A 19,497-nucleotide genomic window follows, 5' to 3' on the forward strand; every position below is an offset into this window, starting at 1 on the left:
TTACTGACACTGAGCTAGATTCAGAAAGACCATAACTACCTTTTATTGAATGCTTATTTTATACCAGGTTTCAATATCAATTATCTTTTATTTGCAGAATTAGGTGGCTTGTCCAGGGCTATGTAGCTTAGTGATTGGAACAGGGTTTGAACCCAGGCTGCCAGCTCTCAGGGCGGTGCTTTGTCCGGTCTGCAGTGAGAGCTGGAGCGGGTGAGGCTGGATGTTGGGAGGGATTGTAGTGAGGCTTCTGGGACACTGATGGTGAGATAAGATGCAAGCCTGAACGAGGGGTTTAAAGAAACAGGGAGGGACCGGAGAGACTCCCCAGCTCTCAGAGTCCCTGGATTTGATGGTGAAGGTGAGAACGAGGAAGGAGTCCCATCTGAACCCTCCTCGTCCTGGGCCTTCTCTTCCTTGAGATTCTCTCCTGCTGTCCTTTCTTTTCAGGCTCTTTGCCAACGTTTTACTCCTGCCATTGATTTTCTTTAGCCAAGTTGCCTGGAGTAGTGAGGAGGGCAGTGGCCCTGGAATGGAAAGACTCATATTCCAGCTCTGGACCTTTTATCACCGAGGCAACGTGACCCTCTACAGCTGTCAGACATTCGAAGCATGATGACCACAGCTGGGAAGGCTGTGGGAAAACTGGAGCACATAACACCAGTAGCAGTGCATTTTGGTGGGAACTTCCAGAGACCAAATTGGAAAATTCTGGAAACTTATCTTGAGAAAATAGATAATAGTAGATTAATAGCATAATAAATAAATAAAATCTCCACTAAAGTATTGCTGCAATGTTATTTATATAAGAAACAAATTAGTAACAACTTAAACATCTGCTATGAGGGAAATGGTCAAATACAGTTTTGTTTGTCTATCTGAAGAAAAGTCAGGTGGCCGTTAAAAATAAGAATTCCAGACTATGTGGCGACAAGAAAAAAATCTTGTGTTTCACGTTAAGTGAAAGAAGTTGATACTAAATTCTATACAATCACCATTTAAAGGGTGATTGTATATATGGACCAAGGCAGTCAGTCCATTTGTAAAAACAAGAAAGGTATGTAGAGTGAATTTTTCCTATTTCCCTTTCTTCCTGTTAAGTTTCTATAATAATAACAAATTCTTTTTACAAATTCAGGAATCTAAAGTTGTGTTCATATCTCAGTGCTTTCCAAAAGAGGCTGCTTAAAATATATAGCAGTTGACTGGTTTTCCTGGCAATAAGTAGGAAGGTGAACACGGATGTTTTCAGGTGGTTGAAAGGTGGTGCATACTTTCAAAATTTCCTTCCTGATAGTGCTTTTGGCCAAAAGGAAAAATAACTAGGCTACTGCCCCAGCTGAGTTTGTACCTTCAGCTTCCCTCCTCTTGGGGCAGAGGCGAACCAGGGCCAAAGAGTAGATGCATGTTATTTTTGTCTGCTTAGTACCACTTTTCTTCCTTGGTAAGAGCACTCCGATTTTCCTTTGAGTAACTATCCTTGCTCCATCTCTGTGGCTCTTGGGCTGGGACAAGACCTAGGCTTGGCCAAAGTGAACACTGCATCATGTGGCCACAGTGGTTATTTTAAGGAGGAGGGCATGTGCCCCAAGCATGTAAGTCAGGTCTGGGAACTTTAGCGACGTAATTGTGAAAGTGGCACTCTCTGCAAGCGTGCTAAGCTGGAAGAATAGAAGTTTGGAGGTGCTAGGGGCCATCATGGAGACACTGGAACTTGACAGTGAAGTAAAACTGGGAACAGAGTTGGACAGGGGTGGGGCGGGGGAGGAGGGAGAAAGAGGATGATGACATTGTTTGTGACCCTTGATCCAGCTGTTTCTGAATGGAATCATAACTTGAACTTCCTGGTTAGATGAGCCAATAGTTCCTCTCTCTGTCTCTGTCTTTCTTTCTCTCTTCCTCCCCTGGATCCCTTTCCCTCCCTCTCTTTTTCTCCTTAATCCAGCTTGAATTGGGTTCCTTCCACAGGCAACTCAAAAAATCCTGCCTATAAAGGATGTCACCTCTTTTCTGCACTCCCAGGCCAGAGGAGGTAGGAAAGTGACCGAAGTAAAGTGGACAGCTGAGAAGGAAGTGAGCCCTGACTTGTCCAGTACAAAATCCTTTTTAACCTTGTGTGTGCCCTGGCGAGGGCAAGTCCATTTTGCACAGGGAAAAAGCCTTTGCTGGCAAGATGGTTACTGTCAAAGAAGAAGGATGAGTGTGAGAACTTTGGGGATATGTATTGGTTGGGGAGGGGGAAGGAATCAATCAGTATGGCTGAAATGCAGACTTTAAAATGCAGGTAACTTACAGGCAGCCTCAGAACTTAGATCACACAAAAATCAGCAGCAGGTTTGCATGGTGCTTTTATTACTGCTCCCTCTTGATGGTTCCTCCAGCATAATTATTATTCTGTATGCTTTGGAAAATTTCTTTGTACATTTAGTATCAGGCTATTTCTCATTTTTATTTTCCTGCTTTTTTTACCTTCTAATTCCAAAGTCACCGTCTGACTGTTTTACAGTAAAGATTTGTGTGCAGCTTAAATCAGTTGCTACACATCAAAGAGTCCTGTGCATATGTAATAAAGTTGTGTTGCAGGGAGTGGGTAACGGCAATCATGGTTGGAATTTTCAAATCTGTATTAGTCAACTCTCTGCATAAATGGAAGAATGTGATTTCTTGCACCTGTTTCATCAGGTGTGTCTCGGATAGGAACACCTGAATCCTACAGGGAAGAAACCAGAGCATTTAGAAAGTCTATGCAGCTGCTAAAAGTCTCCAAATGTTATGGACTGAATGTTTATGTCCCCCTGAAATTCTTATGTTGAAATCCTAACACTTAAAGTGATTGTATTAGAAGGTGGCATGGGGGGCTTTGGGAGTGATTAGGTTACAAGGGTGAAACTCTCATGGATGGGATTGTGCCCTGATAAAAGAGACCCCAGAGACAGCTCACTTGTCCCTTCTCCCGCGTGAGGACACAGCAAGAAGACCACCTCCCACCAGACACTCAATCTGCTGGTGGCTTGATCTTGGACTTCCCAGCCTTCAGAACTGTGAGAAATAAATATATGTTGTTTAAAATCACCCCGTCTACGGTGTTCTTGTTTATAGCAGCCTGAATGGACTGAGACACCTAAAGTATTAGTCATTTGCCTGCTTTTTCTCCACCCTCATTCCCACCTTTCTGTGCTGGCTATGTACGCGGTGGCGGGCTCTAAGACCCAGCAGGCTATTTCCCGGACTCCCTGCCCAGCTGGCTCTGATGAGGTTATGCTGGCGGGAGGCCCTGGTTGAGCTGGAAGGGAGGAGAGGAGGGGAAGGGGTTCTCTTCCTGTTTCCCCCTTCTGTTGGCTTTCCTCTAGCAAGAGTGAACTGCTGCTTCTGGAGAGGGTCTTCTGGCGGTTCCAGGGCCTCCAACGGGGAGCCTCTTTGTTGGTCCCAACACCAGCACCCGAGACCCTGTGGTGGTTCCTTGCTAATTCCCGCAGGTTCTGGCCCCTCCGCTCTGGTTCTGGGCTGCGTTAACATCTCTTCTCCATTTTGCTTTTCCAGCCTTAGAGGTGGTGTTATGGGCTCAGTTATGCCCCACCCCCAATTTATATGCTGAAGTCCTAACCCCCTAATACCTCAGAATGTGACTGTATTTGGAGATAGGGTGCTTAAAGAGGTAGTTAAGTGTAAATGAGGTCATTAGGGTGGACCCGAATCCAATATGACTCAAGTCCTTATAAGAAGAGGAGGTTAGGACACAGACACACATAGAGGGAAGTCCAGGTGAACACACAGGGACAAGATGCCACCTACAAGCCAAGGAGAGAGATCTCAGAAGAAACCAACCCTGCCAACACCTTGATCTCAGATTTCTGGCCTCCAAAACTGTGAGAAAATAAATTTTCATTGGTTAAGCCACCAGGTCTGTGGTGGTTTGTTAGGGCAGCCCTAGCACGTAATTACAGGTGGCATCTGTTCGCCTCTGGGTTAACCTGCTGTCTCTGCTTGGCTTTCTCAGATCTTTTATGGGGCCAATTTCTTTTTTTTTTTTTTTTAAGGCGAATGCCGGGTTTTTTGTTTTTGTTTTTGTTTTTTTAAATTAATTAATTAATTAATTTTTGGCTGTGTTGGGTCTTCGTTTCTGTGCGCGGGCTTTCTCTAGTTGTGGCAAGCGGGGGCCACTCTTCATTGCGGTGCGCGGGCCTCTCCCTGTCACGACCCCTCTTGTTGGGAGCACAGGCTCCAGACGCGCAGGCTCAGTAGTTGTGGCTCACGGGCCCAGTCGCTCCGCGGCATGTGGGATCTTCCCAGACCAGGGCTCGAACCCGTGTCCCCTGCATTGGCAGGCAGATTCTCAACCACTGCGCCACCAGGGAAGCCCGGGGCCAATTTCTTATATTAAATTCCTTATTTGAAATACAGACATTGAAAAAAGGATATGGTGATTTTTCTTTCTGGTACTTCATTAAGAAACATTCTTTTTGTAAACTAATGTCAAGAGCTATTTAAGGAAAACAAAATGCTCACCATTGAAAACTGAACAATTTTACTTATAATGCTTTTTTTTTTTTTTTTTTTGCTCCTTACCCTCACGGGTCTCAAATTTTCTTTTCTCAACTTACATTTAGACCTCTGCCAATTGTTTCCTCAGAAACAGTAATTAGGTGGCCTTTTCCCTGGCTGTCTAAGCTGCTTGGGCTTAGTCCTTACCCTTATTTGGCAGGACCCAGCAAAAGCTGCTGAAGGGAGTAAGATACAGATGCTGTCACAGACCTTATCATGAGTAAACCTTGAGCCTTGTTAAATGAGATAAATGTTGCCACAATCTTGCCCACTCATGGACTTGGACAACTCCTACCAGTTCTTTAGGATTTCCCTCTGGTATTGTATTCTCTAGGAACCTTGTCTTCCTATCTCTTCCCCCAGAGAAGACTGGGATCGCCAGGATATAGATTCTGAGAAGGAGGAGTCTTATTGGCGAGGTCCCTTGGGAACGCCACCCGTGGAGGAGTGAGGACGACTGATGGGGCACAAGCAGAAGTCGAATGGCACTGCGGTTGCAAAAGCGCCATCAACTAACCCTCTCGGCCATGACGGCGCAAGCGGTCCGCTGTGGGCCACGGAGTGTGAGCTGCACCCCCTGGGAGGACGCGTGACCTCAGGTAAGGCAGGCTCCTCAGCAGAGGGCAGAGGGACGGGGCTGTGCGCTGTCAGCAGGCAAGGCTTCTAGCAGCTTCTAGGTGCTGAAGGGGAGTGGGGGCGGCACACCATCGTGTCCACTAGGATTGGTCTGGTGAAAGTTCTCAGGGACTCAGGGTGTATCATAGCGTCTTGGGATACTGCATTTACATGTCCGCCTGAGACTGTGGGCTCTCTGGGACCAGGTGAACCTTATTACATCATTTGTTGCATCTCCATCACCCAGGAAAAACACGGTACACAGCAGGCACCTGACAAATGTTGCATTTAGTGGGGGAAAGATGTTTACTTGTTCTACCTAGTAATTGTGGTAGGCAGGGAATTTAATGTGTCATGCTCTCCTTTGAAAACTGGCTTTAAAATAACTTAGTTTTAGTTCCATTCTGGAGAGGCTTATGGGACTCAGACTCTAGAGTATGAAAATCCTGGAGGACACATTTTGGGCAGAGCAGGAAGCCTGAAAGTGTGCCTGGTGAACTGATCATAAACAGGAACAGAGAGACACATGTTGAGAAAGGCATGCCCAGGAACACTGGGCAGGAACGGCCCAATGCTCTCTGGGCATTGTTTTCCCTCCAGCCGTTCTGTCTTCATAGACATGACTCAGAGGGTGGCATTCACTGCAAGCTTTTGTTTAGCTGCCCCTGCTTCCAGCAGGCTCCAAAGTCAATAGGCCATGGACTCCCCACCAGAGTCAGGTAAGAAAAAGGGTTGAAAGGCAGCGACATCAACAGGAAATAAAACATTTTTATTGAATATCTGTGTAATATGTTAAGTCATTTTTAACAACAATCAGAAAACTACTGTGGAATTCACTACACGAAATGAAACAAAACTTAAACTACCTCATCAGAAATGAAGGTAAGATACAGCTAAGGAGTTGACCCGCGGGCCACGAGCCGTATGGCAGAAGAAAACACCCCAACATTTCTACAAGATACAGAGAAAACCCACACAGAGAAGCACTCAAGCAGGCAGTAAATATACACAAAGGCAACTAGGATCTTTCTAGAGCATCAGATTCTAATACTTTACACAGCTTTGTCAGAAAGGTACATGTGGCTTATTGGAGGATGAATCTTGGTCTTAAAGCAGGTTCGGTCACTGACTTGTGACAGCGTAGTACCAACTAATTCTATCGTGACAATATCCCACGTCTGGCGGTGTTGCAAGAGAATGCATTAATCGTGCTTTAATGCAAGAAATGATGTGTATTCAGCAGCTCGAACCTGCTTGTTTCAAAATGTTGGTTTCAGCGCGAACAACTTAAAGCTGAAATATGGTGAAATCAAATGTCAGTTTCCGGTATTCAAGGAATTTTAAAAAGTCAGTCAACTCCCTCTCTTTGGTAGGGTCTGATCTTTTACATTGGAAGGAGTCTCATTTGAATCTTCTGTTCAAACTGGTATTTAACCTCACATCGTGACTTGTGCATTTTCTATTATCTACCTTTTGAAAAAAAGTATGGACCATCCATGGAAGAGGGAGATGTTATTCTCCCTTTGTCCTCCAGGTCTATCCCAGTTCTAAGGAGTTTGCTACAACTGGGCTGAAAGGCCAAAGGGCTTGCCTCTTCTTTGATGAGGAAAGAACAAGACAGGAATTGTAGCTTTATCAGGAAACAGCCAACCCCGTGTTTGAAGCTTCCCATCAGCCCTTTGTGAATTCTCTTTGCAGTTGTAAAAGCCATGGCGCGATAGCTGAAAGTCTGAACGTGAGGCTAATGCTTAGTTTTCCTTCGTGTTGTTTCGGTATTTTTGGAGACAAAACTTTCACTTCAGAACATCACTAGTCTCTGTGGCCTGCGAGTGAAAAGGGTCGCAGAGGTGAGTGGGAGAAAAGACTACATGCAGCGTGAGATCATGGGCTGCCTTTCGGCAAAGTGGTGGTCTAACATAGTGGGGAAAAATATGGAATATTGCACAGTGCTTGACAAAATGCTGTGTGTTCCACCCCATGCTTTGTATCTTTCTTATCCTATGCATAGCTTTTCAGTGCTGAATTGGTCCTTTGTAATGAGAACGGTTTGTGCTACACACACCTTGGGCAGTGCAGTAGAAGGGAATGGCAGTATTGTTACAATATCACTACGGAATAGATTGAGTGCTATCCACTGAGGAAACTACATTACGTGTCTAAGCACACAGGGCAGTCACAGTGTTACACAGAGCAGTCCTTTAAGACTCTTATGGAATGACTAGTAGCTTCGTAATAGTGCCATTTACTACATAATAACACTGAAAACATTTAAAAACGCCTCCTAAATCAAGCATCTAGTATACATAAGAGGTTGCTTCAGTTTTCTAGAACTTATTCTTGGTTTTGTTTCACCTTTTTTTAAAGGACAAATTAAAACTTATTTACGTAAAAAGAGCATATAAAAAGATCACTAGCTGTCTGTTTTGGCTTAATGGAAGTGCATTCAGAAGTATGGCTAATTGTTTTATTTTTTCCTCTTTTGATGGGATTACAATACTGTCTGCTTACCACAAAGTAATTTTGTGTCATAAGCACAGATTGCTGTGTTAAAAATATTCTGCATTCCTTCTAATCTGGTTTTGTATAATAAAATATCTTGTTACAAAGTCTGATGTGCAAACCTTTTGAAGTTATAGTAGGTGTGAAATCTGGAACAGGATGCACATTTTGTATAAAGGTGTTAACGGAGAGCTACTTTTTTCTTTTTAAATAGTCAGGCAGTATTTCAGAAATGCTGACTTCTTCTCCCCTCAGCTTCTTTCCCACCCACCCCATCCCCAAACAAATGCACGCGTACACACACACACACACACACGGAACACCATCATGTCATTACTCTATATGCAGTAATGTGAAATCATTGACCCCTGTTCAGTTGCTTCCTCAAATGTAAGAGTGAAGCATGACTTGAGCTCTGTTCATATGTACAGACAGATGCTATTCTGGTTTGTGGCTATACTTCCTGGAGGTCAGGCTGGACGCTGCTCAGATCATGCTAATTTGCCTGTGAAGAAATTCTACAAAATTGGATTCATCCACCGAATATGTGGTGTCAGCGTATCTTGGTGCTCATATGATTCAATAGAAAGCTCAGGTTTAAGTTGTCCTTTAAGATGTCAGTTTCACTGTACTAGTGCCTTACAAGTTGATATTTTTGCTGGAATGCAGATGATACTATATTTACCATATAATATATTATCAGCTCTCCTATATCTCAGTCAATTTACATAGTTTAAAATAGAACATCTTATTAAAAACATCTAGATATACACAGATTAGGAAATGCTTACAACATACAAATACACAAACTAGAAATAAATCTTTAGCATACTGGTATATACAACGGTGTGATACAATAAATAATTTCAGTCATGCTCTATCTACACATCATATTGCTTAAAAGAAGAGTAGATTTGGAGGGCAGTGGTATGACGAAGGGCTTAGGGGCTCTCTACGTTTAAATCTGTGCAAATTAAAACAGGATTTGAAGTACCACTGAATTGTGTTAGGAATGCATGGCTGGAAAAATGAAAGGACCCATATTACTGAGGTATTTACAGATACTGGCTAAAGAGCACTAAGTGGGCAAATGCAGAAAGGCTTCTTCTTCCCTTTACTTCTTGACGGCCAGCATGGCGTCAACTTCCTCCTCTACCTGTAGGGTGTGCCACTGGGCAATGGGTCGCCTGGGGTTGGCCAGCATATCTGACCAATGTCGCAGCTCCGCCCCGGTGCTGTTGTAGCCCACAAAGACTTTGCCGATGGCATCGTTCTTGCCAATCTTGTCATAGTCCAAAACAGTTACCACCACTTGCACTTTCTGAAAGAGGACACAAAACAAACATTCATCATCCGGCTCTAGAGATAAAGCCCTTCTACCAAGCTTCCTTGAGATCAAAGCAGTCGGAAATAAGAAGACCCGATCTCCAAACACCAGGACAAGGAGGAAAATGACCTGAACATGAAAACCCGAGTCCAGCCCCGGTTGCCATTATTACATCATCATCATCTTCTTCAGCATCTTCAAAATACTCAGTAAATGTTAATTTTGGCACAATTCTAAGTCTTTCATGTGAACTACTCAGTTACAATAGATCCTGTCAACATTGACATTATAGAGATAAGATGCTGAAGCTCAGAGAAGTTAAATCACATGCCTGAAGTCATATAAGAAGTGAGTGGGGGCTTCCCTGGTGGTGCAGTGGTTGAGAGTCTGCCTGCCAATGCAGGGGACACGGGTTCGAGCCCTGGTCTGGGAAGATCCCACATGCCGCGGAGCGACTGGGCCCGTGAGCCACAACTACTGAGCCTGCGCGTCTGGAGCCTGTGCTCCACAACAAGAGAGGCCGCGATAGTGAGAGGCCCGCGCACCGCGATGAAGAGTGGCCCCCGCTTGCCACAACTAGGGAAAGCCCTCTCACAGAGGCGAGGACCCAACACAGCCATAAATAAATAAAAATAAAAAAATTAAAAAAAAAAGAAGTGAGTGGTTTGGTTTCCGGAGTCCATGTTATAAAATACTATGCCCGGCTGCCCATGTCAACTTGTATTCATTTTTTTTTTTTTTTAAGTCTTTATTGAATTTGTTACAGTATTGCTTCTGTTTTGGTTTTTTGGCCGCGAGGCATGTGGGATCTTAGCTCCCCGACCAGGGATCGAACCCGCACCTCCTGCATTGGAAGGCAAAGTCTTAACCACTGGACCACCAGGGAAGTCAGTCCCCTGTATTCACCTTTAAATCCAGTTGTTTCCATTGTTTCATCAGCAAAATTTCTGGCATTAGTACTCAGATCATTTTTTTTTTTTTTGGTTAAAATTTTCAAAGCAACCATGTACTGCAATCCTATTTCAGGTGGGAAGAGCCAGCATAGTTTTACATAAAATATAGAATTTCAGCTAATCACATGGTTATTGTGAGATTAAAGTGTGACAACAGAGTGAAAGTCTTAGAAAAGTAGTAATTAACTAAAGATAATTTTTCTCATTCATAAATTCTCTCAGTAAGCATTTATTAGTAACTGTGTATCCAGCACTGACATCAAATGGAATAACCCTTTAGGCCACACAAGATTTACTCCAGTGATTCCATTAGGTTGTGAGGGTTTATTTAATGCCTTACTTTTTTGAACTGGTGAAAGCAAACCCATACCATTTTGACACGAAAGAAACACTTTTTAAAAGTATGTTTTAGTTCTTCCTAAGTAATGAATTTGCTTAGTCAAAATAGGCAATGGCTCCAATCTAGAAACCAAGGGAAAAGATAAAGGAAAAATTTAGAATAAAGTAGAATGTGTAGCATTTGGTGGCCAGAGTCAAAAGAAGCAGAAAATGTAATGATGGAAGCCAGGGCCAGATGAAGATCCTACCCAGCTGTGGACCTTTACTGGGCTTTGTACTCTGAGGACTGCATTATTGGACGAATGTGCTGAGAGATGTCACCAACATACAGCTTCAGATCCGAGAAAATGATCACTTCTGAAAGTGGAATTTAGAATGTAAAATGCAACACATGGGCAGTAAAGGAAACAAATTTCCATCTTTCCTTGTGCAGCCTTGGATTGATTCCATTATCAAGGGGATTACCTATTCACTGGATGGCATTCGAAACCAAGAACGGAATCACCTTCGTTCTGAGCACCTTTCCCGAGCGAATTCATCTGGATGCAGTCATATTGCAAGGAATGAGGGACAGGGACAGTAGGGTCGTCATGCACAAAAGTAACAAGGATTTTGGAGGTTGGAGTGAATAGTTAGAGTGAATTTTGATTCTTTCCCCTAGGAATGTATTGATTAGTAGCGATCAAGACAAAATACCCTTATAAAGGCCTTGGGTTAATTTTTTCAGCTGCATATGTAGTCTATACGTTTTTTGGTGGGGGGTGGTTTGCAACCTTTTCATATGCTTTTGGAAATCAGCATATTTTGCTTCTCTCAATGTATTTCATATGGGTAGAGACAGATAGAAAGACAGGCAATCTTATAACCTCAGGGTAAATAAAACCTAAGCCCCTATTATAGCATGTTAAATGCTCAATTATTTTCTCTAGGGAAATGCAAAGACTAGGAAAGCAGCCTCTTGGGGAAAAGAAGAAAGAAAATAACAAATTGACTTTAGGAGCAGTGAAGAAGGGATGCAGTCAAAGGCATGCTCATTATTTCTATGCCTCATGGACTCTGTATTGGGCTGAGATTCTCTCTGTCCTGACAAAATGTTATCTTCTCTCTGAAAGGCTGCCCCAGAAACCCAGCATACATCTTGTTTTTAATGTGCTTCATTTTCAATATATTTGTATTTGCTGGAATTTATAGTTGAAAAGGGACATGTACTTTTTTTTTTTTAAAGGTATAGAATTGTAGCTCAAAGGAGAAGATTTACAATAGGATTTTTCATCTCAATGTCCTGCCTCATATTGTTTTGTGGAATTAAAACACAAAATGCCAGGAGGTGTTAGTTTCCATAGGAATAATGTCTCAGAACTCAAAAAAGAGTTCACTGAATAAATATTGCAAAATAAATTGTTGGAGAAATTGGATGTCTTAGGTTGCCAGTGGGTCCAAAGCAGTGAGCTCACTGGTTCAGGCTAGTAAACAAGTGACTGGGGACAGGGAATCAGTGTCTTCTGCAATGTCATTTACTTATATAACAGCTATTGAAAGTAAATAAGTATGTACAATCGGCTGCCATGTGAAAATGTATATAAGAAAGGTTATATAAAAACCATGAACTAATGTGAGGATGGTGGGATTACTGATGACTTAAAAAACTGCCTTATATTATACAGTAGCTACTAGCCACATGTAGCTGTTTAAATTTAAATAAATTAAAATTAAAGTTCCTTGATTACACTAGTGGCTGAGGTGCTCATGACCTACCTATGGCTGGTGACTACCCTATTGGACAATACCGATGACATTTCCATCCTTACAGAGTTCTGTTGGATTAGTGCTGATTTACATATTGTTTTAATCTTATTGTTAGATCCATTTTCTAATACATAAAATGTTAATTTGAATAAAAGACAACATTAGCATCGTGAGTAAGAATGAGGGGAACCATTTACTGAGCGTTTGTATGTGCTCAGCACCGTTCCAAATGCTTTTACATGCATAGTCTCACTTTGACATGGATTCTGTTATTATTCCTATTTTATATATGAGACAATTCTAAGCCTCAGTTTCCTTATATGTATATAAAATTGGGGTAATAATGGTACCTTGCTTATAAGGTTATTGTAAGGATTAAATGAGATTATGCAGGTAAAGTGCTTACCTTGGGCCTAGGTACAAAATAAATATACAATAAATGTAGCTATTACATTAGCTTTCTTCATGGAATAGAGGTGTGATTCATTCCTAAGGTACTGTATTTTAAGACTAGGTTAAAAATAAAAATATGCAACCGAAGAGTATTTGCTGCATTTTGTTATTCTGGACCATTAGAAGGTTCCATGCTGTAGTTTTGATGCCTACCCTTCATCTCTCCTTCAAGTCATGAGCAAACTTCTATAGGACTGAAAAGATAGATGCACGTCAATTTTTTTATAAAGTGTAAAAATAGTGTTGCTTTAAGAAATTTGACTCTCTGATACCCATTAAAGATTAGCAAGAATAGCCCATAATTAATGGATGCGAACTTTGGATCCAATAGCCTAACTATGAATATGAGGTAAAAAACCTAAAAATATTTAAGAATGACAAAATAATAAGATCAGGGACTTCCCTGGTGGTCCAGTGGTTAAGACTCTGCGCTTCCACTGCAGGTGGTGCAGGTTCAGTCCCTGGTTGGGGAACTAAGATCCCACATGCCACATGGCCAAAAAAAAAAAAAAAAAAAAAAAAATAAGATCATGTGCTATCACTGTGTCTACATGTAGCATCCTATTTTGAACATGTTAACCACAAGGTCTTTTAAAAGGATACTTCCTATCATAACAAATATTATCTAGCAAATTAAGGTTCTGTCTTTACAAAAATAACCATCCATTCCAACTCAGAAACAGGAAGCTGAATTTAAACAATGAAAAATACAACTTAGCCTAATTTTTCTACTGTTAATTATTTTTTAATAGTGAAAGATTAAAGATGCTGCATATTTAGCATCAACCAAAATATTTCCTTTATCACTACTTTTTTTTTTTTTGCTACAAAGAGGTGATAATGAGAATTACATATTGTGGCCTGGGAGTAAAGAGTGAAAGCTTATTTTCTCTTGACATTTTAACCTTTGTGGATGTACTTTTTGAATTAGTAGAGTGGTTCTGTCGATGTTCTTTTTCCTACTTTATTTCTGCTCAACAGAATGACAGCTGTTTTTGGCTGATGAATCAGCACATCCTGTGCTGTATATTTTATCATTTCCCTCTTGATGTAGTTTGAGCATTAAATGTGCATGGAATAAGAATAGCAGTTCTAATGGAGGCATATGCACTGATAATTCACAAGATCTGCGTGTTTAATTTATGTGATCTGAAGAAATGAAATTGAATGGGAAGAAAAAATATGTTTGACATTACCTGGATTTGCTCGAAGGGTACTTCGAAGCTGAATGACTCATTGTAGTAGGGGTTAAGTGTGTTCTTTTTAATTGTTGTCTTTTTCTTCTTCAGCCTCTTGCCATTCTGCATCAGATGAATCTTCACATAAGGATCTGAAAAACAGAAACAAAAACTTTAGGAAATCAGAGACACATATATATTTTTTAAAATTTATTTAATTAATTAATTTATTTTTGGCTGTGTTGGGTCTTCGTTGTTGCGCTTGGGCCTTCTCTAGTTGCGGAGCAGGGGCTCTAGGTGTGCGGGTTTCAGTAGTTGTGGCCCACAGGCTCAGCTGCTCTGCGGCATGTGGGATCTTCCCGGACCAGGGATCGAACCCATGTCCCCTGCATTGGCAGGCGGATTCTCAACCACTGCGCCACCAGGGAAGCCCTGAGACACATATTTTTATATTATAGTTTAGCTTATAAAAAGTCCAAGTATTCCTGACAGGAAAATAATTGTATAGCATGTAGTTAGTATTTTTTTTAAAATTTCAAGCGTTTTTTTATTGAAAGATTTTAAGTAACCTAAGGGCCATGTTTTTTTGCCATGATATCTCAATATTTACAGTTGGATTTAGGAGATGAGAGGATTGGTGTGCTGGTAAACCAGCTTTTTGGGAAAAAGAAGTCTTGACATGTAGCATTTGCTAATGTCCATGGTATAAATACTCTCAGCATGGCTGATTTCAAGCTAACAGTTTAACAATTGGCTCACTAAATTCCTGAAAATTTAACAATTGGCTCTTGTGAGCTGGCAAAGAACTGGCTTCAGTATACCACTGCATGGGAATTAAAACTCTTGACAGAGAGAGGACAAAGGAGACATTTCATTCTTTCATTTATTCATTTGCTCAAACAATATTAGTTAAGCCCTAGGAGTATAGCTGTGAACAAATCAGACCATCCCTGTTTTCAGGATGGAACTTCAGACTTGTGGGGGAAATGGACAATAAGTTTGTAAAGAAAAGAAATATATATGAAATTATAAGTTGAGAAGAGTGCTCTGGAAGGAAAGAGCAGAGAGGTGTGTGCTAGAGACTCCCAGAGGTATGGTGAGTCTAAGGGAAGAATGGAATTCTTATACTTAGATCACTCAGGTAAGGCCTTTCTGCAGAGGTAACATTTAAAGTAAGATGTGAATATTGAAGGGTGACAAGAGGCCACATGTCTGAGTGTGTGTGTGTGTGAGTGTGTGTGTGTGTGTGTGTGTGTATGAGACAGAGAGAAAGAGAGATAACCAGGATCTGTGCCAGAACATTTCTAGGTAGAGAAGAGCTTCAAGGATTCAGGGAAAAGAGAACAAGCTGGTAGCACACACAGAGGTAATGAGAAAAGGAGCAGAAAGATTGCCTTAGCAGTTTCCCCAAAGCCTCATTAGGTAAAGGCAAAGTAATAAGTAAGTCACTGGAGGGGTAAGACGATTCTCATTACTAACAGGTGAATGACCTCCCTTCAGGCTATTAAGAGCCAGTACCCAGGCTTGATAGTAAAATCTACTGTTTTCTTAAACATTTTTCCATTGGATATGTAATACATGTTTATTATAGAAAAAATATGAGGAAGCAATGATAAACAAAAAGAGGAAGAAATCTTAAATCACCCATGACTTTACTCCCCTAAAATAACCACTGCCAAACCTTCCAAAATTACTTTCCTTTCTTTCAGAATGTGTAGAGCTGGGAGAAACCTTACAGATAATCTAGTTTAATGCCCACATATTGTACTTTTAGAAGGTAAAACTGCAGACCAGAAAAGGTGGTTTTTATCTCCCTCTTCCTATCCCCCAGTAGAACATAACTCCTGAAGGACAGAAACTTTGTCTGTCATATTCACTAACTGAATTTACTAAACAGTACCTGGTAGTATACAATTTTTGTTGAATGAATCAGAGGAACTTATTTAGGGCTGGCCTCATAATCTGGGTCTCCTTCCTCTTAGTCCTGTCTTCTTCCCACTGCCCCAAAGCCCACATTACTTGAATATGTGTTGTTCGGGGTTTTTGTTTTTAATGTTACATCCAGTCAGGGGCTCATAATGAAGATTTTCATCAAAATGAAGAATATCTTTAAAAGCCAGACAAAGCGATGAGAAACCAAGTCTACCAACTACATAGTTGATCAGTTAAAAAAAAGGCACTGTAAATAATTGCAAATGAAGGGGAAAAAAGGCCCTTTTTACTGATAATCCATCTTGCTGTTCACAGGCAACTCTGATTTTTGGTTCAGAGACCTTGTTTGCTTATGAAGTTCTCTAGGTCCTCCATCCCAGCCCCTTGCACTTTTACAAAGATGGTCAAGTCTCCAGTTGCTCCTTGGCACTGACAAAATACCCAAATACTAAATACTCACAAATCAATGTTTATGGCTCCTGTGTTCATGTGTTGAAACTTCATCAACTTAATTAAGGCACAGGGTTTTGCAAGAGAAGCACGGTGACTATCTGTTTATTCATTTAACACAGTAAATGACAAGAAAATTCCTTGTGCGTCTGCCATTTGAGCAAGCAAATTAAAAACCCAACAAGATAATTTCAGATTTCAACATGAACTCTGATGCGATGTGATCAATGCCTGGGGGAGAACAAGGTAATTTAGAAAAACTGATCAACAAGGTTCTCACCGAGGAGGCCAGGTTTGAGCTAAAAACCGAATTACAAGAAGGAGTGAGTCATTGGAAGATGTGGTGGAAGCTTGAACCAGTCGGAAGGAGCAGCACATGCAAAGCCCTAAGGTGCTTGTCCTTCTGTGTGTCTGCGGAACAAGAAGGCAGACACAAGGCAGACAACAAGAAGGTGGGGAGAGGTAGGCAGTGAGGTCAGAGAGGTAACACTGCTGGTCTCCCACTTTCAAAAGCAGAATCTGCCACTTCTGACCATGATTCAGAGATATTCTATAATTTCATGATACTTACAAGAGGGGACGGGGGGCTGGAAGAGGAGCAGGTGTGGGGCTGCTATGAATGGGCAGAGTTAGTCTTTGCCTTTGCAGATCCGTCCTGATACAGGTACCAAAGCAACTTACTTTACAGGCAAAATTCCCATCTTAGTCATAACCAAGACTGACAGTAACTTAGAGCTTATTCTTTTTTTTTCCTCCCCATATTTATTGAGATATAATTGACATGTAACGTTGTGTAAGTTTAAGATGTACAATGTGATGATTTGATATACATATATATGTGAAGTGATGACCACAGCAAGGTTAGTTAACACATTTACCACCTCACATAATTACAGTATTGTTTTGTGTGTGGTGAGAACATTTAAGCTCTACTCTCTTAGCAACTTTCAAGTATACAACACAACATTGTCACCATGCTGTACATGAGATCCCCAGAACTTATTCATCTTATAACTAGAAGTTTGTATCCCTTGATCAATGTCTCCTCATTTCCCTCACTTCTCAGCCCCTGGCAACCACTATTCTACGCTCTTTTTCTATGAATTTGGCTTTTTAATAGATTCTACATCCACATATGAGAGATAATGCAGTATTTGTCTTTCTCTGTCTGACTTATTTCACTTAGTATAACACCCTCAAGGTCCATCCATGATGTCAAAAATGGCAGATTTCCTTCTTTTTTGGTGGCTGAATAATAATCTGTTTTATATATACCACACTTGCATTATCCATTTATCTGTTGATGAACACTTAGGTTGCTTCCATGTCTTGGCAATTGTGAATAATGCTGCAACGGACACATGGGAATGCAGATATCTTTTTGAGATAGTGATTTCATTTACTTCTGATGCATGCCCGGGAGTGGAACTGCTGGATTATATGGTATCTCTGCTTTTAATTTTTTTGAGGAACCTCCATACTGTTTTCCGTACTGGCTGCACCAATTTATGTTCCCACCAACAGTGCATGAGGGTTCCCTTTTCTCCACATCTTGCAAGCACTTGTTATCTCTTATCTAGTTGATAATAGCCATTCTAGTAGGTTTGAGGTGATATCTCATTATGGCTTTGATTTGTATTTCCCTGATTATTAGTGATATTGGAACATCTTTTCATGTACCTGTTGGCCATTTATGTATCTTCTCTGTAAAAATATCATTCATAACTTCTGCCCATTTTTAATGGATTTTTAAAATTTTATTTTTATTTTTTGCTATTAAGATGTATGAGTTTCTTATATATTTTGGATATTAACCCCTTATCCAATATATGGTTTGCAAATATTTTCTCCCACTCCACAGGTTGTCAGATGTCTTACTCTTTTTCAACTTTTGTGCCTGGATAAGTCTTGACTGTACAGCTAAGCCTGATAGGTTATGTACCCAAGGTGGTCACATTTGAGCATCTTCTTGGTTCAGCCATCCAAAGTCTTACATTGTGTCTCCATTTTCTCCAGTCTTCTCCATTTTCATCCACTCTTTGATTGGCTTGATTTCCTAAGTGTCCTCTGGTTGAAGTCTTGCCCTGAATTCTGGTCCCTTTGGAGATGGCCCTAATCCCTTGATTAGTTCATTAGTAACTTCTTTGGGGATCTAGACCTGGCTCCTGTCTCCCTAACTATGGCTGAGTCTTCTAAATGGAAACATACCCACCTAACTATGAGACACCCATGCTTTAAGTACACACACGTTTTTTATAGTAAGGATCACCTCTCCTGCAGAGTAAAGACCCTGTATAATTAAATTTGTTCTGTTTTAGGGGCTGTTCCACAAAGCAAATCCTTGTCAACTGAGAGTTTCTTAGTGGCTTAGAAATCCTGATCATTGCGTAATAAGACATAATTTTATGGAAATGATAAATAGGCTGTAATGAGACTCCCTAATGTTGTTGCTTTTCCTGAGTACAACTGCTGGACACCATGCATGGCATTCAAACATCTGTTAGGTTTTTGTAAACATGTAAATAGCATGGGGAAATATGCAAGCTACAAAGTTGGGCTACTGTCCTCAGGGACTCCGTACCTCTATGGCTGCACTGCTTTATTCTGTGCCCAAAACAAGCACTCACGGAACCTTTCATCATCTAAATACTGACAACCCTTCTTCAACACCATTTAGATAATCCCTGTTGCCATTGAAGCAGGTGCAAGACTTGGGACAGTTTGCTTCTTTTATTTGTTTAATTTATCTTAAAAAAGGTTAGGGTCTTTTTTTCAAACTGTGGTAGAAAGGAAGGACTCTTTTCTGATGTCTATCTAGTCTCTAATAGTATATGAGTGTAACTTTCAATTCTGGAAAATGATGGACTGGCATCAGAAAGAAGGTTCTTTATTCCCAATAATAAACTACAGGTACAAAGAGTGCAGATTCATTGCCTCATTTTGGATGATTTTCAGGTCTATCATTTGGTTTTGTTGTCACTGTGGCACTGCTACCTTCACTCACCATTTGTCGGCCCTCTTTTTGTCTGAAGTCAGCCTAGCTGAACTTCATCTCCTTTCTGTCATAATAGCTGTTATGACTTGGTGGTATTTTAGGACACTGTAATGAAGTCACCCTCAAACTTTTATATGTTGACAAGCCTCTTTAATATACAACATTTTTTTTTTTTTGTCCCTAACGTTCACAATTATGGAAGGCAGAAAAACAGCTCTCTCAAAAGATGACCACATCTTAACCCTCGGAATTTGTGAATATGTTACCTTATATAGCAAAAGGGACTTCGCAAATGTAATTAAGGTTAAGGATCTTGAGATGAGGGGATTACCTAAGGGGGCAAAATCTAATCACATGGGTCCTTAAAAACAGAGAAACTTTCCTGGCTGTGGTCAGAAAGAGATGTGACAATAGAAGAAGGGTAAGAGACAAGCTACACTACTGGCTTTTAAGATGGCTACACTGCCACAG

General features: G+C 40.9%; 1 protein-coding gene and 1 long non-coding RNA gene across 3 annotated transcripts in view; one reads left to right on the forward strand and one right to left on the reverse strand.

Moving 5' to 3' along the window:
* The first annotated feature begins 3,732 nt into the window (after positions 1–3,732).
* The window catches only part of LOC130709233 (uncharacterized), a 45,492-nt gene continuing 29,727 nt past the window's right edge, over positions 3,733–19,497 (forward strand). The window contains exons 1-2 of the long non-coding RNA XR_009009739.1: positions 3,733–3,863; positions 4,903–5,138. This is a non-coding gene — a long non-coding RNA (uncharacterized LOC130709233). The remainder of the gene's footprint in view (positions 3,864–4,902; positions 5,139–19,497) is intronic.
* SYT1 (synaptotagmin 1) overlaps positions 5,903–19,497 on the reverse strand; it is a 537,233-nt gene continuing 523,638 nt past the window's right edge. For both annotated transcript variants that reach the window (XM_007194974.3, XM_007194973.3), the window contains exons 10-11: positions 13,668–13,801; positions 5,903–8,974 (exon numbers count right to left, since the gene is read on the reverse strand). In XM_007194974.3, the coding sequence (XP_007195036.1) occupies positions 8,768–8,974; positions 13,668–13,801 (341 nt within the window). In that variant the 3' untranslated portion in view covers positions 5,903–8,767. The remainder of the gene's footprint in view (positions 8,975–13,667; positions 13,802–19,497) is intronic.

Source organism: Balaenoptera acutorostrata, chromosome 11 (genome assembly GCF_949987535.1).
Source record: "Balaenoptera acutorostrata chromosome 11, mBalAcu1.1, whole genome shotgun sequence".
NCBI classification, from domain to species: domain Eukaryota; kingdom Metazoa; phylum Chordata; class Mammalia; order Artiodactyla; family Balaenopteridae; genus Balaenoptera; species Balaenoptera acutorostrata.